At 40.4% G+C, this 27,942-nt stretch overlaps 2 protein-coding genes across 2 annotated transcripts in view; one reads left to right on the top strand and one right to left on the bottom strand.

Moving 5' to 3' along the window:
• The window catches only part of LOC310926209 (cadherin-2-like), a gene marked incomplete at both ends in the record, with an annotated part of 136,919 nt that extends 121,298 nt beyond the window's left edge, over window positions 1-15,621 (bottom strand). The window contains 2 exons of the mRNA XM_083888308.1: window positions 3,235-3,377; window positions 15,565-15,621. Of these exons, the coding sequence (XP_083744434.1) occupies window positions 3,235-3,377; window positions 15,565-15,621 (200 nt within the window). The remainder of the gene's footprint in view (window positions 1-3,234; window positions 3,378-15,564) is intronic.
• Window positions 15,622-18,770: 3,149 nt separating this feature from the next.
• Window positions 18,771-27,942, top strand: part of LOC310926208 (desmoglein-2.1-like) — a gene marked incomplete at its 5' end in the record, with an annotated part of 50,368 nt that continues 41,196 nt past the window's right edge. Inside the window, one exon of the mRNA XM_083888307.1 lies at window positions 18,771-18,804. Coding sequence (XP_083744433.1) covers window positions 18,771-18,804 — 34 coding nt within the window. The remainder of the gene's footprint in view (window positions 18,805-27,942) is intronic.

The following is a 27,942-nucleotide window of genomic DNA, read 5'->3' as shown; positions in this document are numbered from 1 at the left end:
CGAACCCATTTTAACGGCGTCAATTTATTAGCCCGCGATTAGCTCTGTTTTTGGCCGAGCAAACTGTGCAAACAATCCAAAAAATTAGCATAATTGCACATGAAGTGAAGAAATATAGACACTAAAGTGCAGAGAAACATCTGACTATTTCACCAGCAGATCCAAATCCATCCCCCGAGCGAACAATACTGTACAATAATTATTGAATTCTATCATTATGAGCGTTTTTAATGAGCGTCATGAGAAGGACTCTGGTTGGACACCTTCTCAGCAGTCTCCCCCATCATCCACGCCGCTTATTGATCGGCAGCACGCTGACGCCAGTGACGGTGATTCCTCCTGACACACACTCGCAGCACAAAGGAATATCATGTTGACGGACCGGAGCTATCATCATCATCATCATCATCATCATCATCGCACTGCTGCAGTTGCAGGCTTTGACCTGTGGATATTTCTGAGCTGAGCTCATGGTCAAATTTTTTTGGGGTTGTGAAGTGTGAATGCAGCATATTTTTCGATTCTCAAAACGTTCATGTAATCACGCCTCGGAGACACATTAACGCACTCATCCTGCCACAGATCCAGAAAGATGAAGTCATGACACGCACACACACACACACACACACACACCCACGCTCAGCTCAGCTCAGCACACATGGTTTGCTTTTACTGTGCTAATGGGTCTCGTATGTTACTGATTGTTGGTGGTGAAGACACTGAATGCGTTTGAAACAGACTGCTCGTCTGGTCGCGTCCGGCGAAAGTGAATCACTCTACCGTGACGCTCTTTTTTTCTGTGTCACTGAGCTAACCTGCTCGGTTTGTTTAAGAGTCTGCTGAGTGATCACCTGGCCACTCTTCACACACAACTGCTTGGACTTTGTGAGTGTTTACTGACCTATTTTTCGGGGCAGATTGTCATGTACTAACATGGATTGCAGCTGCTGTAAAACACCAAAAACACATGACAAAAACTATATGCTATGAATTAGGAATGCATGATATTGCACTTTTTGCCGATACCCAACTGCAGTGTTACCATCAAGTGGGTCCAGTTGGGTTTGGTACAGCAAGGTACGCATTTGTTGCGTTGTACCAAAATAAGCGGACCCAACAGTTCCATTTTTTGGCACCCTTCCCTTGCGGGGTACCAGAGTTAAAATGCTTTGGTCAATTCCGATTCTAAGGGTCACAAATCCATTCAAACGATTCTTGATTCAAAAATGTATACAATGCATAGTGTGTTAAGGCAAATTATGGCATCAAAACAATACAGAAAAGCAAACTCAAGACAAAAGTGAACACTTATTCATTCAAAATAAATAAAAACTTACTTTACAAAAAAATTACTTTCATAAATAAAAGCTTAGGCTAGCTTGCCTTTTTCTCCCAGGAGTTACAAAAATAAACTGTACACAAATAACACAAACTGGTGTTTTGTGTGGTTTTTCATAGAAACTTTCTTTTTTTTTCTTTTTCGACATATCAATTTTTGAGGTTTATGAATCGATTCAGAATCGTGGATGATTAGAATCGCGATTCCTATGTGAATCGATTTTTTTCCCCCACCCCTACTGCAACTAACAATTTTTTAGTTAATAATTTTTTTTGATAATCGATTAATTTGTCGATTATTTTTCCTCGATTAATCATTTGGTTGATCAGTGTTTCCCACTTGTCCAGAAACCAAAACAAAAGATTTGGTTTTGTTTTATGGAGTAAAGAAACCAGAAATGAAAAATCCAAAAACTTGTTTTAATTCCCTAAAAACACCAAAACAGATGAATCAAACCATTGTTTCAGCCCTAGTACGAAAGTACCAAGTAAAGACACTGTTCTCGGTCGAGCCTGATCCAGGGCTTTACTATTGCCAACCATACCGTACTGTACCGAACTGAACCACACCATGATGGAAACGCAGCTAAATCTCCTCTGTGTGCATAGAAGTCAAGGGAAGTCGTGGCTTATTCAGCGTACTGCTTTAGTCATTAGTCACATAACCTGATATCACATTTCAAAGTGTGATATCACTACATTGGAAGAGCAGAGCACTATTTGGTGTATTTGGAGTTAAATAAGATATTATATCTACTTAAAAGTTCCACAGATGGAAGTCCTTCGCTGCAAGGAATGAGCTCAATGTTTTCAAGCGTCTCATTCCCATGTAGGGCTGGATTCTATTCATAATAGATTAGTTGTTTGGTCTATAAAATAATAATAATAATAATAATAAAAAAACCTCAAAGTGATCGTGTTCTCAGATGTTTTGTTTATGTCGACAAACCAAAGAGATTCAGTTTTAATGATTTCTTTGTCGTACAGAGCAAAGGAAAGTAGAACAATTCAAAGAGCCTGTTTTAATTATTACTAAAATACCACTCATCGTTTATCAAAGTTACCAATTCGTTGTTCCGGAGCGAGCAGCATGTCAAGAGCAGTCATGGAAAATCAAAGGCAAACACAACATAAATTAACCTATTCACGTGAATTTAAAAAAAGTTCCTATGAAGTCCCTGAGATGATCCAAAAGCTTATTTCACAGGACAGTGAGATGAAACTCTAACAACAAATCACACACATACACTGTAAAAAAAAAAAAAAGTTGAGAAAACTCAAAATTTCAAGGCAACTTGATGCAATAAATTTTTGAGTTTACAGCCCAACCAAGGATTGCGAGGTTTTAACAAAGTTCCATCAACAAATATTATTTTGTTAGACAAACTTGTAATTTAGAGTTGTGCCAACTCAACATTCTCTTTTCAAACAGTTGGCTAACTAATCTTGTTCAGATAATGTAAATAATAAACATTTTAATTATTTTTTTTAAATTTCCAGTTGGCACAACCCTAACAAAATAATATTAGTTGATGGAACTTTTTTTTAAAAACTCGAGATCTTTTGTCGGGCTGTAGACTCAAAAAAATTGATTGCAGCAAAGTTGCCTTGAAATTTTGAGTTTTTAAAAAAAAATTTACAGTGTGTTTCATTTCAATATCAGCGATCAGAACATGATCGACGTGGAGCAACATCATCCCGACAGAAGGATGGTATCGGCTCAGTGTGTCAGTGTAATCCTACTCCATGCTCGTATGGCTCAGACACCACAGCAGGACTCTGAAACATCCCCCACCCAACAGCAGGAGATTATTACTGGAGCTGTTCCCACCCCAAGTGTGTGTGTGTGTGTGTGTGTGTGTGTGTGTGTGTGTGTGTGTGTGTGTGTGTGTGTACTGACCGTTGAAGACAGCCTGTCCCTTCTCCAGCTCTTGGTCCACTCCGACGACGTACTCCTCCCGCGTAAACCCCCTCGTGCACGACGGCGACTCCCGCTTTCCTGACAGTGACTCAGCCTCAGCCTCTGCACTGAGAACACACTGGGGAGCAGAAATGAAATGAAGTTTAAGGAAAAGAGAATATTCAGATATTTACATGCAGCTCAGATCACATCAGCAGCCTTCACAACCCTTTTTGAATTTGCTCATTCCCCCCCCCCCCCCTACCCTTCCACAGCAGAGCTGAGTGCTTCTCCCATGGGCCTTGAGAATGTTTCAACAGCCTCATTCAAAACTCAACTATGAACTCGGCAAATATTGAGCTTTGGTCTCTTATTGAAGCGAATACGAAAAGCACCGGCTGACTTACATCTCTATACCAAATATAGCCGTCCGCGTTCACACAAAGAGAATTCAGCGCGGGGCTCAGGTTTCATGTTGCCACGTATTCTTTAACAGGAATTCAAAACAATATCCTCCCCTGATCAATAATCCTTGACCCTGATGGAAAAACAACGAGGTCAAGGGAAGACGTGCAGCAGAAACCACAAGGTGTTTGGAACAGAGACGCGAAGATCGGTGTGAAGAGCATCCGGCATAGAAGATACAGCGAGAAACGCAATACTCGACGCCTACAATTAAAGCCGCATTTACAGTTTACTGTATTTATAGAGTGGAAACATTGAGGTCCAATCATTTCTCAATTTTGTCTTGGCCACTTGGAAGTGATTTGCAAAAGGGTCGGCGTCAAAACCTACCCCAACGAAATAGCACAACCCTTCAAGAGCATCATCGACGCAAGCGGATGCACTGTTTTTGCCAGATATTAAAGCTCACATAGAGTGGTCCTGTTGCACATATATGTTAGTTATGGGGGTCTACTTACATACATTAACTTGTTTTTATGGTCCAAAACCTCCTAGTTGCTGTAAACGAGGCCGATAGAAATCTGTCTTTTCTGACGCTGCTCATCTGCCGCGCTGTTTCAGAGTGAACTTTCACCCCCAGAGGACAGAGGCTTGTGATTGGCCAGTACTATTCAGCACACCCGCTCTCAGAAGCACAGCTCCCCCCTCTGGAACGGTGGATGCACTGCTACTCATTATCAAAACTTTGTTTTAACAGTGTATAAAAATAGCTTCGTCATGACTCCCCGCCGCAGTCCCTTTGACGACCTTTGACCCGGAGTCAGACCCAGAGTCAGAAGACACTGTCGCTCGTGAAACACCTCCACAACGGACGTTATTCTTCTTCTGCGGTTCAATGTACGCAACCGGATGTGCCCGGACTAGTGCCCGGAGCAGGAGGATCTGCTGTTCAGGAGAACCGCTGTTTACGTAACTATTACGGGATTTTCAGAGATCTCGCTGAGCCCGGAGATTACAATAAACACAGCGTTCTCAGCAGTGGCTGAACTGTTTGTTTAGAACCTTCAGGGCTTCATAAACAAGGTAATGACGCAGATACACACCAAAAAAAACAGCGTTAATAGGAACTTCCGGTCGAGTTCCGCTTTAAACATGCTGCCTTTAAACTAGGAATCAATATTCCTTGACCCTGAATGAAAACAACATGAAGGTCAAGGGAAGACATGGAGGAGAAACCATAAGGTGTTCAGAATGATTGGTGTGAAGAACATCCGACATAGAAGATACAGCGAGAAACGTAACACTCAACTCCTGCAATTCACGTTTACAGATGACTAAATCATACTTATAGAGTGGAAACATTAAGGCCCCAGTCCCAATTCTCAATTTTACCCCCTAACCCCTTGTGTCCTGCCAATTGGAACTGATTTGCACCGGGTAGAACGTCAAAATCCACCCCAATGAAATGGCACATCATCAACGCAAGCAGATGCACTGTTTATGCCAGATATCAAACATGCTGCCTTTAAACTAAAATATTAAGCACTTCACTCCAAAAATGACTTCAAGGCCTGGGAATAATTTCAAAAATATGATGTGAAGTGACTAAATCGATCCAGGCTCTGGAATTAATTGGCCTTAGGGTTTCATATACTGCCACATATTCTTAAAAACAATATCCTCTCCAAATCAATATTCCCTGACCCTGGATGAAAATAACATGAGGTCAATGCAAGGCATGCACTGGACAACAAAAGGTGTTTGGAATGGAGACGTGAAGATTGGTGTGAAGAACATCTGACATAGAAGATATAGCGAGTAACTCAATACTCAACTCCTGCAACTAAAAGTTTACAAAAGTTTACTAAATTATATTTATAGAGAGGACACATTAAGGTCCAATCCAATTTGGACCTGTGTTACAAAGGATAGTGTTTAAAATCTACCCCAAAAAAATGGGAAAACCCTTCAACAATGTCATCAAGGAAGCAGATTCACTGTTTTTTGCCAGAGATTAAACATGCCGTCTTAAAAAATGTAATTAAATTAAAAAAATATGGGATTATTAAGCACTTGTCTGAAGTGGAGCCATGTCCAAAAATGACTTCAAGGCCTGGGACAAATGGAAAAAATATGCTGTAGATCCTGCAGAAGTGATGAAATTGACCAGACTCTGGAATGAGTCTCGCTTAGGTGTCATGTTGCCACATATTCATCCTTTCCAAATCAATATTCCTTGATCCTGACTGAATACAACATGAGGTCAAAGGGAACGACATGAAGGAGAAACAGCGATGTGTTTAGAATGGAGACGGTGTGAAGAACAACCACCATCGAACACACAGCGAGAAACGTGATACTGCAATTAAAGTAAAGTTTCCACTTATAAAGCAATATTTATAGAGGAGAAACATTAAACCCCAATCCCGGGTCTCTTCTTTATCTTTCCCCAATCTACTCCAACAAAATGGGACAACCCTTCGTGAATGCCATCACCTTAGCAGATGCACTGTTTTTGCCAGAGATCAAACAAACAAAAATTCAATTAAGTTAAAAAACAAAAAACGATTTCAAGGCCTGGGAAAAATGTAAAAATATGCTGTTGTGATCCTGCAGAAGTGATGAAATTGACCAGATGCTGGAATGAATCTCGCTGAGGTTTCATGTTGCCACATATTCTTAACAGGAATTCAAAAAAAACAATATCCTCTCCAAATCAATATTTCTTGACCCTGATGGAAAACAACGAGGTCAAGGGAAGACGTGCAGGCGAAACAGTAACGTGTTCAGAATAGAGACGTGAAGATCGGTGTGAAGAACATCCGACATAGAAGATACAGCGTGGAATGTAATACTCAACTCCTACGATTAAATTCACATTTACAGATGACTAAATGATATTTATAGAGAGGAAACATCAAGGTCCAAGCCTTTTTTTTTTTACATTTTTACACTGACTTTTTGGAACTCAGTTACAAGAATTCAGAGTAAAAGGGATGGTGGTCAAACTCTACCCCAACAAAATGGGACAACCCTTCATAAAGGTCATCAGTTAGCACACTGACATGCTACTCATTCATAAAAATGCTGTCTTTAAAGCAAAGTAGAGACATGTCCGAAAATGACTTCAAGGCCTGGGAAAAATCTAACAAATATGCTATAGATCCTGTACAAGTGACTCCATTTACTAGGGTCCTTGAATGCATCTTGTTAGCTCAACATACTGTGAACCATTAATTTCACTAGCTCTCATGCGCTAAAGTTTAGAATATTCAGTGACTATAATACTTTCAAACATTCAAACAGCATGTTGTTGTTGCCAGAAACTCCCATCCCTCACATTTACAGATGACTATATTATATTTATAGAGGGGAAACATCAAGGTCCAAGCCTTTTTTTTTTTACATTTTTACACTGACTTTTTGGAACTCAGTTACAAGAAGTCAGAGTAAAAGGGATGGTGGTCAAACTCTACCCCAACAAAATGGGACAACCCTTCAAGAAGGTCACCAGTAAGCACACTGACATGCTAAATTCATGCTAACATGGTAAAAATGCTGTCTTTAAAGCAAAGTAGAGACATGTCCAAAATAAAAAATATAAAAAATATGCTGTAGATCCTGTAGAAGTGACGCCATTTACTAGGGTCCTTGAATGCATCCTGGTAACTCAACACACTGTGAACCCTGCATTACTTTCACTAGCTCTCATGCACTAAAGTTTAGAATATTCAGTGACTATAATACCTTCAAACATTCAAACAGCATTTTTTTTTTGCCAGAAACAAAGCCACCGCTGTGACGTGTTTCCATGGAACTGGTTGATTTGGTCAGTATAGCTCAAATTCCCCGTGTTTGAAGTCTCCACTTGATGAAGAGCTACTTAGCTCTCACACTTCACTCTACCACCTACAATTCAACACCTGATTGAGCCATTCAACACAATGTGTCGACACGTAACCGGAGAAAATGAAGGGATGGGGGCCAGAGGTGAAGATGAGGAAGAAAGTAAAAACGGAAATATAAAGAAATCATGAAAAAAAGCCCAAGAAAGTATGTTTTTCAGATATAAACTAAATGTTAACGCAAACAAGGCAGCTGTAAATGGTTTAAGTGGTCGGGGGTGAAATGGGATTAAGCCTTAACCAACATTTGCTAACAGGAAATTACAATAAATCAAATCTGATTCAAAATAAAAACAAAATCAGCTGAAATTGAGTAATATAATGAAAGTAATATACAGAGAAATGCCATTTAGACATCAACATAAAACTCAATTAAAGTAAAAGAATTGATCTGAACTCCACAGTCCAGTTTTTAACGAATTTTAATGTTTTTTATTAAACTAAAGTAACAGTTATATTTATATTTAGAACTGTGGGACAGTGTTATCGTCTTTCCTGGAACAAAAGGACAAGTCGGGTGTTTCCCGTTGCAGGAAGTACTGACGCTCTTTCCTTGTGTCGTTTAAAGGATTTGAGCGGCGCTCGTCACGGCTGCCACTTAAATCTTTCTAGGTCGTTTCACTCAGTGATGGAGGGAACCATCGCTGAGGAGGGGAGACGGTTGGACGGACTATCTGCAGCCCCCCATCGCCACAAAAGTGGTTCAATAACTTTTCGCAATAATTAGCGTCTAGACTTTTGTCTACATGACACCGACCTACCCCCCCCCCCCCCCGCACACACACACACACAGGCTAAAAGTTGCACAGTGCAGTGCTTCCAATTAACCCAGAAAATCTAAACTCTCACATCTTGACTAGTCCATCTGATGTGTGAGGGGAGGGGGAGGAGGAGGAGGAGGTGCTGCTTCCTTCCACAGCTTCTGTTTTATCATAAATAAGCAATGAAGCTGTGCTTCAGTGGAACCTTGGAGAAGAGGAAAAATCTGAAGTGGGGAAAGAAGTGGGAATAAAAAAAAAGGGAACTTGTGTGTCTCTTCCATATGGAAGTGTGTGTGTTTTTAATACACACATTACTGCTCAGGTATTTTACCACCCGAGCAATGTCAAAGTCATAATTCTGCTCACTGAGTCACAAATATTCTTCTCCCATAAAGACGGAAATAAGCGCCCCCACAACATGACTCAGCGAAAAAATGCCGCGGCTGATATTCATTTACATGTTTTACAGCATGCAATATACAGAATATGGGATTTTTTGGATTGGTGATATCCGAGTATCACATCAGCTCATCCCTATTATAGTTAGCAGTAGATGGAATTGATCTCACAACAAGGTCATTTTAGAAGAAATAATAATAGTAAAAAAAAAAAAATGACTATAATAATTCAGTTACTTTTCATGCGTGATGTGACCTTGTTGTGTACATTTACAGTTATGTGTTTGTGTTGATTTGGATTTGAAGGCCTTAGAAATACAACAACAAACACAAAATTATCTAACAGTTCAGGCATCATTTAAACACAGATATTGTTCTGATATGATGAATTCAGCACTGATTGCATGGTGAAAAAGTAGATCAATTCAAAAAATCTGATGTTTTTAAACTGATTTTAAACTGCTTTTCTTCCCTAAAGTCATGCAGAACTGAAAAAACCACCACATCTCTTAAATTTGCTATTTTGGTACAATATTGAATAATTTAGATGAGACGAAGGAGATAAGATGTTTTGGCCCCTGCCCCTGATTTAGAGGCAGCCACTTTAAAATGTATAATTAATTAATTCAGGGTTTTTCATTCAACATGTGAATTTGTGCAAATGTGTTTAATATTTAAGGTGTTCATTTAAGGTTGGTTTTTTTTTGCCCCCAACTTAAAGTTCACATTTACCTTAGAAATAAAAACCTGTTCTTAAATATTCCTGACATTTATGTTGTCCTTTTAAAAAAAAAAAAAAAAAAAAAAAGTGGCAGTAGTCTTCCAGTTTGCTGGATGAAGCTAACCAGGAAGTAAAAGTATGTCAAATAGCCACCAGGGGGCGACTTTGCTGATTGTGACAAAAAGGTCTGTGGGAAAATGAACCTACTTTTTACACAATTTATAATATATAATAATTTATAATTAAAAGCCAAGTAATGTGATTCGTATAACCTTCAATAAGTGTTTGGAAGGAAACAGCGAAGAAAAATAATGGAGTCAAACTCTCGTAACAGCCTAGCTGTCTTTCTACCTAGTTAGCTGTATTTCTACTTCGCTAGCTAGCTAACTGTCTTTCTACCTAGTTAGCTGTCTTTCTAACTCGCTAGCTAGCTAGCTGTCTTCTACCTCGCTAGCTAGCTAGCTGTCTTCTACCTCGCTAGCTAGCTGTCTTTTACCTCGCTAGCTGTCTTTCTACCTAGTTAGCTAACCAGGAAGTAAAAGTATGTTAAATAGCCGACTCTGTTGATTGTGAAAAAAGATCTGTGGGAAAAATAACCTACTTTTTACATGATTTATAATGTTGGTTAACGGTTAATCGTCTGAATCGCTAGTTTTAGGTGGGTTTTTTTTGCAAGTTAAGTTCCCATTTTAAAGGAAATTGACAATAAACCATAAACCATAAAATGTGTGGACACCAGTGTGATTGACAGCCGTCTCTGAACTCATGGCTTCAAAATAAAGTTCATACTCTCACGCGCCAACCCTATCATTAAGTGATGACTTTATTCACAGCAACACTCGACAATTTGGAATAATTAAAAGCCAAGTATTGTGACTCGTATAACCTTCAATAAGCGTTTGGAAGGAAACAGCGGAGAAAAATAATGGAGTCGAACTCTCGTAACAGCCAAAATTTACTGCCTCGGGGCCTAAAACGCTATTTTGAATGCGATGCGAGTGGTATAGGGAAGACGGTGAGCGTTCACTGTACTTTATGTTTCAATGATGTTCAAGACTACTGTCAATATGAAAGCCTGAATTTCCTTAAAGGCAGAAAAAATGTGTTTGCCTCCTCCTTCACTCTTCAGTGGATGTGAAGTGGGCTCTTAAATCAACGGAAATCCTCTCACGCTCCGGCTGACGAGCGCCGCGGCCTCCTGGTCCGACCTCTTTATCGGAGGCAGCGCAGGCTTGGAGTGAGCAGCGTCTCCGTGTACGTGGAGGATGATGATGAGGCGGAGGAGGTGGAGGTGACGGTGGTGGTGGTGGTGGTAAGTCAATGACACGCCACACACTGATCTCTCTCCTCATTCACACACAAATCACCGCGCTGATGGGAAATATGATCAAAAAGAACGCGGAGAAAGGAAGGAAGTGGAACTTAAACCCTGAACTTACTCTCGTACTTCACTCCATTATTGCACTCAAATGCACAAATAGGGTTTTTTAAAATGTCAGAAAACAGGAACAATCTGGAGGACGTTAGTGTCCAGAACTTCAGATTTATTTCTTAAAAAATATTCACATTTAAGAAGCAGAAAAATCAGAGAAACTGGTTTAAATCCTTCATCAATTATCTAAATAGTTGACGATTCATTTTTCCTATTATTGATTCAGCCTTAATTTAGTTCATGTTCAGTCTGTACTTGGCGTCCGTGCAAACACATGCTGACACAGAACATATTATGACATCATCCCGTGAGCATCAGCAAATCTGTGTCCTCATGCTTAAATTAGCTAATCCAGACTTTTCCAGCAACGTCATCTCTGTCGCTTGGATGAGCTTCAGAGTTGAATGAATCCATGCAGCCACCACCACAACGACAACAAAAACAACAACAACAATAGAGAGGAGCTGTGCACATGTCAGCCATACAGCTGTAACCACCACATTCATTATTTACAAGAATTAATTATCCGGACATGCCAATGGTTTCATTATGATTATGCGAACAAACAAATGTGTGTATTTATTGTCGTTCTTGGCTCCGCGGCTCAGACGCGTGTTGACGGTCGCACGCTAATTCTAAGTTAATTCAAGTTAAACAGAGGTAACGTTTGGGGTTTGAAAATGCGCTCATAACGCAGAACATGGATCAATGTTGATGATTACAGTGATACATGGAGTTGGGAGTTTTGCTTGTTGTGTTGGCTAGCTAGCTAGCTGTCTTTCTACCTTGCTCGATAGCTAGCTGTCTTTCTACCTAGCTAGCTGTCTTTCTACCTCACTCGATAGTTAGCCGTTTTTCTACCTCGCTGAGATAGCTAGCTGTCTTTCTACCTAGTTAGATAGTTAGCTGTCTTTCTACCTTGCTAGATAGCTAGCTGTCTTTCTACCTCGCTAGCTGTCTTTCTACCTAGTTAGCTGTCTTTCTACGTCGCTAGATAGTTAGCTGTCTTTCTACCTTGCTAGATAGCTAGCTGTCTTTCTTCCTCAATAGCTGTCTTTCTACCTAGTTAGCTGTCTTTCTACCTTGCTAGCTAGCTAGCTGTCTTACTACCTCGCTTGCTAGCTAGCTGTCTTTCTACCTTGTTAGCTGTCTTTCTACCTCGCTAGATAGCTAGCTGTCCTTCTACCTAGTAAGCTGTCTTTCTACCTCGCTAGGTAGCTAGCTGTCGTTCTACCTAGTTAGCTGTCTTTCTACCTCGCTAGGTAGCTAGCTGTTGTTCTACCTAGTTAGCTGTCTTTCTACCTCGCTAGCTAGCTAGCTGCCTTTCTATTTATCTTAATGAGTCTGAACGACATAAAGAGAAAATATCTAACCGTAATCATAATGACAGATATTGTGTTAACAATTGATGTTTTGCAAAAAATAACATACACTGCAATGCATGGAAACGGATAGTCGACATTATCTAAGATGATTTTAAAAATCGGACATTTTGTTTTACTCTCAGTAAAACTCTGATCCATCTCGGGCACTTGTTTTGAGTTTCTTCAATAATTAAAACACGTTTTCAGACTTTTCAGCTTCTTAAATGTAAATATTTTCTAGCTTCTTCTTCTAATAATAACCTCTAATAATCACTGATCAACACATTTTGTTATTTTAGGGACCAAACAAGTACTTGATTAATCAGATTAATGAAAATAAGCCCTGTATCCATCGTTTCTGTCTCGTCCACTTAGATATTTAATGAAACCCTGCGGATGGCAGCAACAGAGTCCGGCTTCTGTCTGCAGTTAAAAACAGTCAAAGGCTTCTTTCTTTAACCTGACTTCCTCTCAGTAAGACTCACCAACAAGGCCTTTAACTCACGACAAGAATTCTACAACAAATAATGATGAAGACGAACAGTTTGAAACCTCAGTGCCAATTCAGCAGGTTTCACAGTAAATGAATATGTTGCTGTGTGTGTGTGTGTGTGTGTGAGGTTAAACACCAGGAGCAAGCAGTCGTCTCAGGGCTGATCCAGACCTGGCAACCGATCACAGGAAGCTCCCGAACGGCATGTGTTTGCACTAATTTGAGGAGTACGATGATTCACCTCATTGTTTTGGTTTCACAATAACACCGTTTCGTTTGGTCCTGGAAGTCAATCCTGGAAGTCATCGTTTTTTTCAAGTGAAAACCGTAGCGAGAGAGAGAGAATAACACATCACGATGACCAGTTTAAAAAAACACAAGAGAGATTTGTGAACCCTCTCTTTTATTTTCTGCACCGGTCAGTAAATCCACTCGCAACATCTGGCTTTTGTCTGCGGTCAGTGGGAACAGATAAGATCGGCATGCACTCCCACAACACATGAGACCCGGGTTAAGGCGGTGAATTAATCTTCTACTCGTTTATTTTGGCAGCGGCTTTCTGCAAAGTCTGCACATGTTCATACGTCAAAAATCATAAACAGGAAGAAATCTACAAATGTAAAATTTTTGCAGCTTTTTCTCCTGCTGTGTTTCCACTCAGCTGCTTAGATACGCGAGGACGGGGGAAAACGAGGGAGGTGTAAAAGTTGACATATTGATTAAAAAAAAAAAAGTAAATGCAAATAATAATAACGACCGGGAATAGATTCAGTGAATAAAGGATGACATTTAGAAAAATCACGTGACTCAAATGTCACTCGTGCTTCATCGTTTCATTCACTGCACTTCGAAAAAATGGTCCTAAAGAACGTTATAGGATCATTGTAGAACTTTACCTGCTTTGTAGCGTTTATTATCTTACAAAAACGTGACAAAATTAATCCTGATCTGTGAAGGTGTCGCTGAGATATAAACATCTGAACCATGTGACATTTAAATTGTCACCAAATCCGTAATCTGGATTAGATTTGGATGAAATTTAGTAGGATGGTAGAGAGTTTGGTTCCGTATCAACATACCAAATTTCATACAAATCCAATGAGGTTGGATAAGTGATCACCCATCGATGGTCTTAGTAAATTTGGGGAATCCAATTTCCCCTCTCTTAAAATGGGCAAAACTGTAAAATAAAGAAATCATATCTGGTGTATGTGAAAAACTGCAGACATGAAGTTACGAAAAGAAGGACGAATCTACAGAAGAAACAAATCTTACAACAATAAGCAGCAGCAACGAAATTCAACCAATGCATCAACAGCAACTCACAGACTCTTTATTTACTCTACAATTCAACAATTCGCTCCTATCCTGTTTTTCCTTCATCTGTTAAGATCCAGACTTTCACGACGTTTAGCGCCACCTACTGTTTACAGTATGTTTTTTAATGAAAATGCGTACTGCTGAACAATAAATTGTTTTCAAAGAGATGAAATTAGAAATGCGCGATATCTGTATTATCGGGTAACGACTAAAATAATAGGCTGAGGAAGCTCCTACCTCCTTGACTTCTCTGCCAGCGCCCTCTACAGACGCTTATTTATTTTGCACAATGAAGATATTTTATATCCACATGTTAATTTCAAGACTTAATGACCAAATAGGAGAGACATATATATTGGTATCGGCTATCGGCACAAACACTCACGGTATGAACAACATGAACGCTGAGCTGAAGCCTGAACAACAGGGGAAAAGAAAATTGCAATTCTATATTTTCCACAAATCAATCAGCCCGAGAAACCTAAAAAAAATACAGGTTCATGTTGAAAATGTTCCACTTTTTCACGCTGCATTGAGGAATATGATGTCTGAGCGTATGGATCATGGATCTCTTCACAGACGACTGCACTGAAACCATAATTGCCTCAATTGAGTCTTCACAAAATGACACAAAGTACCTCTTGACACACATATGTGCCATAATTACTGTGTGAACTATAATTATCCCATTTTTTATTTCACATTTTAACATGAAAGTGGGCTTTAAGGCTGCAACGAATGATTGCGGTTTGCGTAAAATATCAGGAAACGACTAAAATGACGATCTACTTTTGAGGGATTTCTTTGTCACAGAAAGAGAAAATATTCACATTAAAGCAGCTGAAAAATCACAAAGCTTTTTTTGAAATGAATGAAAATAACACTCAAAACTAGTTTTTAACCCGTCGCAGCCCTGAAACAAAGTGAAAGTGGATCAGATTTTTCACCACGAAGACGAAGAGCACAAAATCAGGCACCTTTTGTGTATCAGCCTGAACATTAATGGAGCTTAAATTGCACCATTGAAGGCACTGGAAGCAGAGTAAATAATGTTACTGCACGTATGTAAGAGTAAGAAAACCCATATATTTATGGATATTTTGAAAAAAGAATATTCTTCAAACTGCTCAACACATGCAGCTCATTGTGTCTGTCACAGCTGAGGATGGATGGAGGTTTATTCACAGAGAGAGAGAGAGAGAGAGGTGTAAAGCTCTCTCGCTTTATCACATTGGTGTAAATGATGTGTGGATGGATGAGCTCAGCAGCAGATCTTTATAAATAAACAGGCTGCTTTAATCCAGCCTTTCTTTCAGTCTAAGATTAAAAAAATGAAATGAATGAGGTTCTTTTCCGCCTTGCATCGTCTTCCTCTCCTGTCTCATCTAACCTAACAGACATCAGTGTGTTCATGGAGGCTCCATCATCCTCCTCCTCCTCCTCCTCCTCCTCCTGCAGCTCCAGCTCCTGCTGCTGCAGCCTCCGACAATCACAGCTGATTCTGTGCGTAAAGGAATAAACGCTCACCTGCAGAGCCGCCATCGTCAGCATCAGCATCCGCATCCACATCCGCGACGGACGCATGTTTGTTGTTGTTGTTGTTGTTTTTGTTGGTTGTTGTCACTCACAATTCTCCCCAAGACAAAAAAAAAAACAAAACCGGACGGAGGTTTTTAATTCCCGTTAAATCGCGGCGGCACGAGGCTGCTCCTCTCTCTCTCTCTTATCCTCCACCAGCTACTCTGACTGTGTGTGTGTGTGAGTGAGTGTGTGTGAGCCTCCTCTGTTCTCGTCTGCTCTCTCTCTCCAGCTCTCTCTCTCTCTCACACACACACACACACGCGTCTCAGTGCTGCCCTCTTGCGGAGAACAGCAGCTCTGCTCCTGTCATGCTCCAACAAAGGCCTGGGGTAAAAGTGAGAGAAGCAGGGTTAGAAAAGGACCCTTTAACACAGGGGTGTCAAAGTCATTTTCACTGAGGGCCACATCAGCATAATGGTCACCCTCATACAGAATAAATGTAACCAAATGTAACAAAATATAATGTAAAATAAAGGTAACTACTAACGTAACATATTGCTAAATAACTTTCTGTATTTGTTACTTATTCAAGTTACAAATATGATACATTATAGATGTGACCTGGTCCGCGATGGTGATGCCGTCACTTTGCGGGTAAGGTTATCGCCATGCATTGTGGGAAATGTAGTTTATGGTCAATGCACGCCTTAAAGCAGCATAGACCTATTTTAACACAGCTTTTTAACCACTCGCGGGCCTTGAGTTTGACATATGTGCTTTAACACCTAACCCTCAAAATGTACCGTATTGTACTATTGTTTAAAATTTAAAAAAATGACAGAAAAATGTCATGTCATGAGTAAGTTGCTTTTGCCAGTTTTTTCTAGAATAACCTCGTTTAACCATGTTAAAATAGTGTCTTAGCATTTTAAAATGAAGGAGAAACAAAATGTGTTATTCATAATCAAAACAACAGCAGTGCAGTTGCACACAAACAAAAGATTTTGCGTGTTAGAATTAGAATTTTGAACACGATAAAACATATTTACAGTTAAACAAAATGTGAGTATTTGTCTCTCGATGTGCAAAAACGGGCCAAAAGAATGCACACTATGCAAAAATACTCGTGCTGTCAATCGTTAACAGGGTAAACGCTAACGCATGACATGTTTCCATGACGACTGACCGGAAAAAAGGCGTGCGTGACGTCATGTTTACGTGACTCCCGATAGTTAAAATGAGTCTCTAAAGTAACGCTAAACTTTAAAAACAGAGGCACACATACATAGTTACACAGGTACGCTGGTTATTTGTAGCGCTGCTCTTTTCCTTTAATAAACAGACCGCTCCAGTTCCACTGTAGGCGCGCTAACGGCGCTAAAAGGAGCTAATGCAGCTAACGGAGCTAACTGGTAAAACGGTGCCTGGACTCCGGTGTCGCGGCACGTAAACATGACGTCACGTGCGTCTTTTTTCCGGTCAGTCGTCATGGAAACGTGTCATGCGTTAGCGCGCGTTAACCTATTGCGCAGCACTAAAAAAATACACATTTCTTTGAAACTCTCTCTTAAAGGTGCATTATGTAATAAATCTAAATCAACTGGCCGTAAAATCCTCCTAATATGTCACAGAGACTCAGGAATAATGTTCATATAACAAACTGAACTCACCAACAACAACAGTACCGACAAAATATTGCAAATCATGTTTATGTTTTGAAATAATGTATTGACATGTGGCGCCAACTACCGCCGTCTACCAATCATTGCAGTCAGTTGAGTCTCAGCTGCCGAGAAACCACGGGTTGCCAGTTACGTCAGAAAAACGAAACCTATAAGACCTCGGTATTTTGAATTTGAATGTAGTAACCCTTTTTGGCCACATTCTTACATATGGCGCCTTTAAATGTAAATGTGCACTTGTAAATATGTCTTTGTGAGCACCATAATATGTAAAAACCTATATCCGCAGGGACATTTTGATCTGCTGAAAACACCAAATGCCCGCAGCACATATCACTGACCATCACCTCTCCTCTTTCCCCCATTTTTCCCTTTCCCCCCAACCGGTCGAGGCAGATGGACGCACATCTTTGAGTCTGGTTCTGTCAGAGATTTCTTCTTCTGTTAAAAGGGTGTTTTCTCTCTCCACTGTTGCCTCGTGCTTGCTCATTGTGTGAATTGTTGGGTTTCTGTTGTCTATGTCCAGTGCCTTGAGTTAAAGGCGCCATATGTAAGAATGTGGCCAAAAACGGTTACTACATTCAAACTCAAAATACAGAGGTCTTTTTGGTTTCGTTTTCTGACGTAACTGGCAACCCGTGGTTGCTCGGCAGCTGAGACTCTACTGACTGCAATGATTGGTAGTCAGTCACCTGCTGTAGGTGGCGCCACATGACGCTAAACCATGATTTCAAAACATAAACATGATTAACAGTCTGCAAAATATTTTTTTTAATGCAAATATTTTGTCTGTACTGTTGTTGTTGGTGAGTTCAGTTTGTTATATGAACATTATTCCTGAGTCTCTGTGACATATTAGGAGGATTTTATGGCCAGTTGATTTAGATTTATTACATAATGCACCTTTAATGTATGTTATGATTTGCCGTTATACAAATAAAATTGAATTGAATCATTTAATATTGCGTCCATGTCAACAACGGAATTGTAGAAGAAGAAGAAGAAGGACATGAACATCTCTGTGGGATTCAAGTGGCTGTATTGTCTTTATTTCTATGATTTATCATATTGTCTTTGCCGTCTTTATTCTTTGTGTTGTGTGTGACAATGACATATGAACAAAAATCTGACATTTGACAGTAATATTGATCTATCTGTCATCATTTCTTCTTTACTTTCATTACTTCACACATGAAGATACACATATTTTTATTTTGCGTGAATAATAGTGTGCATGACATTTTTTTTTTCCACTCCTGTGCCTTCGTGACATCCGTGTTGTACTTTTGTGGACAACTGCGACGGAACATCAGTCAGCGCTCTGACACTGGCCAGACGGAACGTTAGAAAGCGAGCTGTAAGAAAAAACAGAAAAGTCAATGCCATGATGGCTTCCCGTCAGCGTGATGGAGCGGTTATGGAGTGTGTGTGTGTGCGCGAGGAAACTCATCGTTGCCCGGTCGGTCCGAAACAACAGAGACGATGCAAAGTCGGCCTCGGTTGGCCCCGACGCGATGGTCCAGATGGGAAATGGCGTGCGAGGATTCTGAGCCCGGGTACACGAGTACACGCCAGTGTTTGAAACCAAAACTGTGTCTACGACCCGAGCTCACACATGGGCATTGGGCAATAAATGACCCCAGCTTTGTCCGACATGTAGCAACCTCAGAGGAAAAATAAAACCGCGGCAAAGAAATCAATAAAAGGCACTAAATCCACAAATTAAAACTTCTACGGCACCCTGAAGGAAACATGAGCAGGCACACAGGAACAGAAGGGTCACTTTTGGACTTGTATTTGTTTTATACTGACGGTAGAGTTGAACAGGAAGTCACAGTTGATTGTTGTTTATTTGCAACTTGATTTAATGGGAAAAGTTAACATTTTTGTATGGGTACGTTAAAAAGAAAAACACGATGTTTCCATCATGGTATGGTTCAGTTTGGAATGGTAAAGTCCTGGATCAGGCTTGTGTTGGGGACTGTGCCCGTCTGGGTGGAGCCAATTGTAGCATATCATTTTACTCTGGTACGCCAAGGGAAGGGTAACAAAGTATAGAACAGTTGGGGACGGTTATTTTGCTACTAGTCCGACTGAAAACACACAAAAATACTGTACTGTACCAAAACAAAGACAGCTATAGTGCTAGTAAAATGAGATTGATGCATATAATTTGACTTGATTTGCTAAAAATGCCAAGTATACAAAGTTTCCAAAGTGGATTTTCCTGCTTATTAACTTTACTATTAATTTATTGCCTTAACTTATTCACGTATTTTAATCACAATCACCATTCTGGTCTCTCAACAACACAGTCGTCTGGTATTGAAAACGCATACTCGGCCAACAGAGCGCAAACCAAGCGAAGCAAAATGACGTTTGCAGCTCCTGCTGTTCCTGCACCGCGCGGCTCCACGTTTTCCTAATTGCCGCCTGGACGAGTAACGCTACTTTCAAATATGTACAGAGTGAGTGAGTTACTAAAAGGTCTCCAGGGAGCGATAGAAAATCCGCACTTGACAAACCTGTGGAATCGCCCCCTGGTGGCCATTCAATATAGTATAGCTGTCTGGCACTTCTGCATTGGCTTCATCTTGCAGAGCCAGAAACTGCATTCACCTTTACAGTCTATGAATAAGAGCTGAAACTAAATTAAGTAAATTAATCGTCAACTATTTTGATTATCAACTAGTCGGTTTGAAGCTTTTTTCATTATTAAAACAAGGTTTCTGACTGTTTTAGCTTCTTAAATGTGAATATTTGCTCAGTTTCAATAAATCATTGAAACTGAATCATTTTGGTTTGAGGACAAAACAAGACGTTCGAGAACATCGTCATTTCCAGGTTTGACAAACACTGATCAACCTTTTTTTTTAAACAGTTTATGGACCAAACGATTAATCGAGAAAATAATCGACAGATTCATCGACGAACATATTCGTTAGTTGCAGCTCTACTATGACTTGAATTCGTTCATTCCAGATAATTAAATAAATACTGTACATTTTTCCACTGAACGGTAGCAGCACACACACACACACACATACACACACACAGAGTACAGTGTGTTTGCAGCTGTTTGCAGAAGCGAATACGCGGTCGGGAAGTGAGACATTAGACAGTGAGACAAAAGGAAAACTGGAGCAGAGTGGAGGAGAGAGAACAGACAAACTAAGATGGAGGAGAGGAAGACGCCTGTGGGTAATTGGACAGATAGAGCGTCGAAAAGACTTGAGGGGAATGACGGCCGCATAAATGGAAGGGACGGGAGCTGTGAAGGGAGAAGCTGTTTGAGATGAAGACAAAACAAGGAGAGATGGGCAGATAAATAATATGAAACAGCTGTGGAGAAAGAGAGCGGAGGAGCGCAGTGATCAGTGCTGGGCTGCGATCCCACTTTAATGCAGGCTTTAAAGTGCTCCACTTACGTAGCCTGCAGGCTGCACACCTCACATAATACAAACACATGCGGTGACTGGTGCCAGCTTCACTACAGTCACACACACACACACAGACATTTTTACAACACAATGTAAAGCCATGCTAAGCAAGATTTTTGGATAAAATCCCAGCTTTCTTATCACGTCCATATCACAAAATCGGGTTCAATCCCCGCTAATCCCACACACTCCTCCTCCTACACACACACACACACACACACAATGTTAAATCCCACTTTCATTCAGCATTTTTTCGCAAAAGCTGATCAACGGCGTACAGAGAAGTGTGAGAGAATGATGGCAGTTCTGATTTCTACTCTTCAGGAAACGTGGCGATTGTGAAGTTGCTTCGCTAGTTCTGTTATGTGCCCTTCAGAATAAAGGTCACCGTTAGTCATCAACTACTTTACATATTATTGTTTGTGTACAAGTTCCTGAATTACTTCTCCGAACTTACTCCAGCTGTATGTTTCCATCATGGTACGGCTCGGTTTGGTGCACTTCACATTATTTTAAGTCTCGCTTAAAAGTCTTCCTTTCACCCCAACCTGTCTAGGCAGATTGTCGCACATCTTTGAGTCTGGTTCTGTCAGGGATTTCTTCCTGTAAAAAAAGAAAGTTTTTTCTCTCCACCGATGCCTCTTATGTGGACTGTTCGGTTTCTCTGCTCTTGATGATGTTGTGATTCGGTGTTTTTATTGAACTGAATTGAAACCACCTTTCACTAGAGTCGGGAATCGGTATATGGTCAAAGTCACTGGATCAGATATCGGTATATCGGTATACTAAACATCAGCTGAACCATTTTAGCCGAGTCATGTTTGGGCTATTTATTTCTTCCTTTTATGTAGAACAATATTTGTTAGAAATGACTCGGCACATAATGTGCTGTCAACAGCTTCATACATTCATCAATGGTCTTAAATGGAGTTTTTCATATCAGTATTGGACACAAAAAAGTGCCAGTGTCCACATCCCAACTTTTCACTTGTTCTAGATATAGTTATAGACACTCACTGCTGCAAAAAGCATCTCTGAAAAACCTCTCTGTCTCGACGGTGCAGCCACATATGGAGCAACATCACTGCTCTCGTTGCCATTTCAATCAGCAGAGATCCACTCGCAACTGAATTAACCTTTAATGACATGCACAATGAGAGAACATTGATTGTGATTATAAATGAGCCTCTTTTTTTTTCTTTCTGTGATTAGATCCAAACCCTGATGCCATCAGGATAAGACGTTTGGACGAGGTTGTGCCGAGAAAACCCTGATTGAAAATAGTGGTTAACGGTGAGACTGAGGCGATAATGAGCTTTGGCGTGCACATTAACCTAATGGTCAATATTTGATTCCGATCAGCGAGATAATGAAAATGTAGCACATCCTTGGTAAGTTGAACTTGCTACGTCGTCGCACAAGCCTCGGGCAGATTAAGCAGCGTCTCACACAGCGAAGCGGGATCTGCAGAAATGGAGGTGATTTTGGGTTTTTTTAGCTCCGAGGCTGACACACAGTTAGAGTTGTCAAGTAGATTTTAATCAAACGTCATTTTGTGAGAGAAGCTGACAGATAATCCAGTGAGTTAGACCTGAGTCCAACAGAGTCTGAAAAGAGTTCAGATTTTGTGTTTGTTGATAGGTTTTGCAGGTTGTGGCTAATTGTTCTTAATTGACAGTCACTTGCGGGACAGTTCTGAATCTGTGATGACGTCAATCAGATTCACAACAGCAAGAAGAAGAGGGTGAAGGAAGATAAATATAACATGATGATTTAAAAAAAAAAGAATAAAAAACAGCTCCAGGCATGATCCCAGTATAATCCTGCTTATATTTCTGTGAGATCTTCTCACAGAAACCTTCCAGGTTCTCAGCTGGAAGCACGAGATGTGGTGCTAGAAAATACAGGGTGTGAACTTTGAGGGGATGAGAAGAGGGTGAGACTGAGGTGATGACAGGATGCACCTGTTGGTGTACAGCGCAGTCTGCTGCAAAGTTTTATTATTATTATTATTATTATTATTAAAACTCATTATTATAAGATTATCAGATGAAAATGAGACAGGCAGAGTCACGAGTTTCCTTTTAATCAAAACCTATCATGTTCTTTTATCGCTCTGCCTTTGGGTGCTAAATACAAAAGCAGCACGACTAACAAAGAGTATCTCGAAATGACTTAAATTTTTCTACACTAACAGTCAGCATCACCCTGAACAAGGATCCATTGAAAATATTTGCAGAATTTTAAGGAATAATATTAATGAATTTTTGACATTTTGGAAATGATCCATTTGCCCTGATGCACTTTGGCAGTGAGATGACTTTATTAAAAAAAAACAAAAATTTTCTTGAAATGACTTGACATTTTTTAGAATAATAGTCAGCATCACCCGGAACAAGGATCCATTGAAAATATTTGCAAAAATCTTAAGGAATAATTTTAATGATATTTTGAAAATGAGGAATTGATCCATTTGCCCTGATGCACTTTGACAGTGAGGTGACTTCATTTATAAAAACAAAAAGTATCTTGAAATGACTTGAAATGTTCTAGAATAATAGTCAGCATCACCCAGAACAAGGATCCATAGAAAATATTAGCAAACATCTTAAGGAATAATTTTAATGAATTTTTGAAATTGAGGAAATTATCCATTTGCCCCCCTGCACTTTGACAGTGAGGTGACTATTACAAAAATAAAATAATAAAATAAGTTTCTTGAAATGACTTGAAATTTTCTAAAATAATAGTCAGCATCGCCCTGAACAAGGATCCATTGAAAATATTTGCAAAGATCTTAAGGAAAATTTTTAATGAATTTTTGAAAATGAGGAATTGACCCATTTGCCCTGATGCACTTTGACAGTGAGGTGACTTTATTAAAAAAAACAACAACAAAAAACAAAAAGTTTCCTTCAGAGTTAAAGGTCTCAAACACTAATTTCCGATCTTCTTCAAAGGGGACATGATGTTCAATTTGTCAATAACGTTCACCACCAGTGTGATTGACAGCTGCTTTCAAGAGCCTGGATGCAGGTGATTTTCTGTGAATTTGCGGTTGCAAAACCTCAACGAGCCACCAGTCAAATGGACCAATCTGAAGGCTTCACAATTTTTTAGATTCTGATTGGGGACCAGTCGCCACTTCTGCCATCTCCTCCCATCTCCTCCCACTAAATTCCACACGAGTAGGAAACAAATCAAAAGAAACTTTATGGAACAAACAATCACAGAGCGTCGAAGTGTGGGTGATGTGGAGGAGGAGAAGAAAAAGAGCCATTTTGGTTTTTGCGGCGCTGCTGCTGTGAACGCAGGTGCAGAAAACACAGTCGTAGAAGGTGGAAAACACACATTGCACCAAATCTATACGCTGCATGGCATTGTGTGAACAGGAAGGAGACACATATGCTGCGCCTGACCACAAATATACCCCAGAAAGTAGAGTTTTAAGAGTAATTGCATTGGCGTTAATGAAAATAAAACACATTGTGCTGTAATGTGCTAAAACACAACGGCTAATGCATCGTGTTGTAAACATCATTAGATAACCCTGAGTCAATGGGAGACGTTTCACCGCCAAAAAACACCCCAGGCAGACGAACTGAGGCAAAGCGCTTACTGCGTCGTGTTTTATTTCCACCACATTAACAGAGCTTGTTAAGTAATGAGTCCTTTTGCATCGGTTGTAATTTGTGTCTTAAACGCCGCTCAAATCCTCGCTCTGAGCCGGGGGGGGGGGGGGGGGACAGGAGGCGAGCGGAAGGCTAATGCTCTGTGTCACACGCCACTGATGACCGTGCACACCTTTTCTGGGTTTGTGAATAAAAGTCTTCCACCTGAGGCTTTTGGGGAGGTTGATGCCACACGAGCGTTTTCGGCACGGGGGGGGGGGGGCGGGGGGGGTTTTGCTACTATCCCCCGCAGGTGATAAGGGAAAGTAATTATTCATCAGGCATCAGAGATTTGAAATTTCTACTGTGGCTTTTATTAACTCACCAATAAATCAGCCGTCAATCACAGTCTGTTCTCATACTGCACTGTTTCCCCATCACGATAACAACAGCTGACAAACATGTCACGTCTGCTTACAAAGTGGCGTATCACATATTTGAAGAAGTGTCCCATTTCGTACAGGGCTGGATTTTAACCATCGCCTCTTGTCACTCAGTTCCCAGGAGGAAGTTGAAGGAAATGTTGTGAAAGTTAGCTTTTGGTTCGTTTTTTTAGTGCATGATGCGTCGGAAAACGCAGTTTTTCATGCCGTGGCCCTGGAGTCCAGGCACCGTTTACCAGTTAGCGCCATTAGCTGCGTTAGCTCCTTTAGAGCCGTCATCGCGATTACAGTCGAACTGGAGCAGTGTGTTTATTAAACGAAAACAGCAGCGCTACAAATAACCAGCGTACCTGTGTACACTCTTAGAAATAAGGGTTCCAAAAGGGTTCCTTCTACAAGGGCTGAGGTTCTACCCGGAAACATTAGCTCCTGAAAAACCCTTTCCCGAAGAGAGGGTTTTTCAAGGGTTCTTGGTAACACTAATGGTTCCAGTAAGAACCATTTTGATCCAGAGAACCCTTGAAAACCCCTTTCTTGAGTAAAGGGGTTTTAAAAGGGTTCTTGGTGGAACCCTACAAGGTTCTACCAGGAACCAAAAAGGGTTCTCCTATGAGTACAAGCCGAAGAACCTTATATGGTTCTACTTAGCACTTTTATTTTTAAGAGTGTTCTGTGTATGTGTGCCTCTGTTTTTAAAGTTTAGCGTTACTTTAGAGACTCATTTTAACGATCGGGAGTCACGATGAAACTGGTTAACAAGGTAAAGGAAAACTTTCTGTTGTCTAAAAACAAACCAAAAAAACAAGTTGAAGGAGTGTAAATGAGAAATTGCTGGGGGGGTTAGACCCCCCTGATTAACATTCGAGACCCCATGAAAGCCACAAATGCAAAATTTGAGGGGGTTTAACCATGTTACAATGTAATTGGAAAACATGTTTTTTTTTTTCCTAGATTCTTTCCTAGATTCCTAGAAGATTTTTGTAATTTCCGTTACACCTACGATCGACATACTTAATGCACTTTGCATGCTTTCTTATCCTTTATAACCAGACAACATGTACATTATTTTATTTGTAATTTTGGATTTTAATGTTTTAATTCATTGCTTTCTAATAGCCAATACTGCAGGGTGGCACCTGGGGTGGTGACACGGTATTGTGCAACAATTGGGAGATGGGACCCCTTGATTATTAACGGGTATTTCGCACACTGACAATCGGTGAAAAATTCCTAAAACTGAGGAATCTAAAAAGACGCTATCATAACGACTTGTCAAAATGGCTGCTGTGCCAAAGGACCCTTGATGTGACACATTGTCATTTTAGCTCTCGTGGACACATCTGTGATCTCCCAGACGTATGGCAGAATGTCTCAGTATTAGCTTACTTTTCTTAAAAGGACTAATAGACAGAAATACACACATTATTTTGTGTCAATTATGTCAAACACTTACCTGTCGCTGGCGGCTAATTTCAGCTGGAAACAACAACCACCAGTTGCCAGAGAGACCCAGCGTGGTCAGCAGCTGCATTTGGACTAAAATGGCACACTTCCACGTCCACGTTGTTCCGTCCAGTTCAGCATCCGATCCAGGATCATTGCTCCAGGGAGTCTTAAAAATTGGCTTATTGGTCAGTCCACGAACACCTGTTCCCTCTTAATTCTCTGCTTCCCGTCACCTCTTTATTTTGATCGTTTACACAAATCAGACCGATTGCTGCCGCACTTTGCCGTCGTGATTATGAAAAATATGTGATATTTCAATGAACTGTGGCACACAATTTATTATTTTTTTTAAAGATTTGTTGAGGTGGCTTTGACCTGAATAAAGATTCAGACAACAAGAGCTGCCAGGTTTATTATCACGCCGGTAATTTATTTTTCAAAGTAACAGGAAACCAAAATTGTACAACTGTAATCGCGCTCAGTCGGGAATTTAACGGTTCTCCTGTCAAATTTGTTTTCATAGATCACACCTTTTGGATATGTCATATGGATTGTGGGTCTGATGTATCTACAAAGCTGGTATTTATTTTCATAAATATGTCATAAAATCAGCACTTTAACCCTCTAATTCAGGGGTCTCCAACTCAAATGACCTGGGGGGCCATGACCGGGTAACACTGGAGCTTAAAATGATATCAAAATATTCCATCCTGACGTCAAAATAACAATTATTTGTGACGATATTTCACAAACTTTCAAAATAAAAGGTTTTGTGTCGATACGGGAACGATTAATGATGAATGAAAGTCACATGACACACATAAATACCTTATTATTACTCAAAACTAAGTGGTGGGCCACATGGAATCAATTGGAGGTTTGCATGGGGGCCACAGGCCATAGGTTTGAGACCTCTGCTCTAATTCAATATTTGTAAATTGCCTAATACCAATAACTTTGTCCTCAACTGAAAGGCTTCAATTTTTTACTTCATAATTAGGATCTGTGGTACTGATGGTTTTGGTGTTGTTGTCCTCTCCAGGTATTAGCTCAGCTCACCGCTCTTTATTTCAAATAAAAGATGCATAATGGTCACTGGGTGACATTGATTCATGAGATCAATGCAGGACACCACACGAAAAATTATTATGGCAAAAATGTGTTTACTTGGTCCCCAAAAAAGCAGGAGGGTCAGGACACTGGTAATCAAAGACCATACAGACAAGGTCATACATGAGAAAAACAAAACTAAATGTGTGAAAAGTTAACTGGATTCACAGGCTTCAAACTAGCAGAAGGTAAAAAGCAAGGAGCGGAATCCAAAAGCAGGAAGAGGAAAATCAAAACAAAGAGACTGTGGAGGACAGAGACGTTTTGTCTGGTTGTAGTTTGGCAGCTTTCCCCCCACAGCTTCACCTCGTCTTTTTTTTTCGTCTTGGCAGAGACATCGTCCCCTGGAACCTGGTGTCTTCTCTGGCTCTGACTGATCCCAGTCATTTCTGTGAGTCTCTGCTGCCTCTTTGGTGTGAGTGGCTGTGGCTCTCGAGGTACAGCGGGTGATCGTCCAGCTGTCCGATTCAGAGCCTTTATGGAAACTTGCTTACATCACTTTGATCGCAAAAGTAAATGTTTAATCTGTATCTTGGCTGCCGTGTTGCCTCATTTACACGGTGAATATCGAGCTCGTGCTGTACATACTCTGCTTACCCACCAGTCTATGCAGCATAATTGGTGCCAATGTTGGTCGCCAGTCCATCCCAGG

Source organism: Microchirus variegatus (genome assembly GCF_963457635.1).
Source record: "Microchirus variegatus genome assembly, chromosome: 4".
Taxonomy (NCBI): domain Eukaryota; kingdom Metazoa; phylum Chordata; class Actinopteri; order Pleuronectiformes; family Soleidae; genus Microchirus; species Microchirus variegatus.
The sequence above is the reverse complement of the archived record's forward strand: the minus strand, read 5'-3'. Positions and strand labels throughout refer to the sequence as shown.